This window comes from Monoraphidium neglectum (assembly GCF_000611645.1).
Source record: "Monoraphidium neglectum strain SAG 48.87 unplaced genomic scaffold scaffold06311, whole genome shotgun sequence".
Lineage (NCBI taxonomy): Eukaryota > Viridiplantae > Chlorophyta > Chlorophyceae > Sphaeropleales > Selenastraceae > Monoraphidium > Monoraphidium neglectum.
Genome location: NW_014007327.1, coordinates 1,711 through 3,035, shown reverse-complemented (window position 1 = coordinate 3,035; position 1,325 = coordinate 1,711). Strand labels below are relative to the sequence as shown.

At 65.4% G+C, this 1,325-nt stretch overlaps 1 protein-coding gene across 1 annotated transcript; it reads left to right on the top strand.

The window, feature by feature from the left end:
- Positions 1-20: 20 nt before the first annotated feature.
- Positions 21-409, top strand: MNEG_16386 (hypothetical protein; the record flags this gene model as incomplete). The annotated part of the gene is made up of 1 exon (XM_014035146.1): positions 21-409. A coding segment is annotated over one exon (389 nt), but the record flags the coding sequence as incomplete, so codon positions are not given.
- Between the last annotated feature and the right edge of the window lie 916 nt (positions 410-1,325).

Here is a 1,325-nt window from a genome sequence, read left to right as displayed (position 1 = left end):
GGCGGCACGGGGCTTGGAAGCGCTCCGGCTGGGCAATGGGGAGGAGGGCGGTGGCGGCGGGTCGCACGCGGGCAGCAGCTTTGGCCCAGCAGGCAGCAGCGACGACGACGCGAGCCGCGGCGAGGGCAGCGAGGACGGCGCCCGCGACGGCGGCGCCGTGCGGGCGGCATCTTCTGGCCCCAGCGGACGCGGCACGCGCGGCGGCTCGTCGGCGCGGCGGCGGGACGCCGGCGACGCCGGCGCGGGCGGCGGCGAGGGCGCCGCACGTGCGGTGCAGCAGCGGCTGGTGCAGCAGCGGCGCAAGGCCGAGCGTCTCGTGGGCATGGCCAAGGCGAGCCGCAACAGCAGCAAGGCCAAGGATAAGAAGGCTCGGAAAGCAAAGGAGGCGGTGGCCGAGTGGTAGGGGCCGGTCACACGGTTTGACGTGCATGCAGGAGGCCATTTCTTGCAGTATGGGCTGCCAGGCGCCGCAGAGGCGCTATGGTCCGGTCCCACGTCTAACAACGATCGCTCCATGTAACCAGGGTGTCGCCTGCATGATCCCTACAAAGCAGCGGCGACGTGGTGCTAGCGAGCGGCTGCGTGCCATACTGTAGCTGCAAGCACTAGGATTGGCGCCGCGCACAACGCCTGTGACCTCCACGTGCCGGGAGGAGCAGCTAGCCACCCGCATACTCAGGCAGACGCTCACTGGAAACGGATGGGCAGCCTGGCATCAGCATTGGCCAAGGTACGGCAGCTGCCTGCTGCCACGGCCCCGCCTCTGCTCCATTCCGCGCAAAACCCAAATTCTGGCTCCTTCAAACAGCGCCACCATGATGCAACACCAATCGTGCCCCCTCAGCCCCGGCCCCCCTCAAAAACCAAGTGGCCGCCCGCGACAAGGCTGCTTGGTGGCAGCTCAACTGCTACACCAGCGACACTCTGGCTGTACAGTATGACACCGGGCTTGAGCCTGTGTGCACCACCTCATGCTATGTGCTTGGTCCAAAGCTGCCCGACGCCGCAAGAGCTCTGACAGGCGGAGAAAACCAGAGTGTCCTGCAGCTGCACGTGACGGCCAAAACAAGGTCCACCTGCCACCAAGGCGCCTCGCTGCTTTACAGGTCAGGCACAAACCCATTACTAAGCCCATCATACATCTCGGCAAGCGCTCTTCTGTTCCTTCAAAAAAATACAAACGAGCAGCAAACAGGATATTTGATGTCTCCGACCAAGACACATCACAGCGCCCAGGTGTTCGATACGCCTTTACATGTTGGGACGGTGCGCCAGCTGGCGCGGCTGGCGGAAAGCAGGGGGGAGCGCCGCCGATGGGGCCGGGG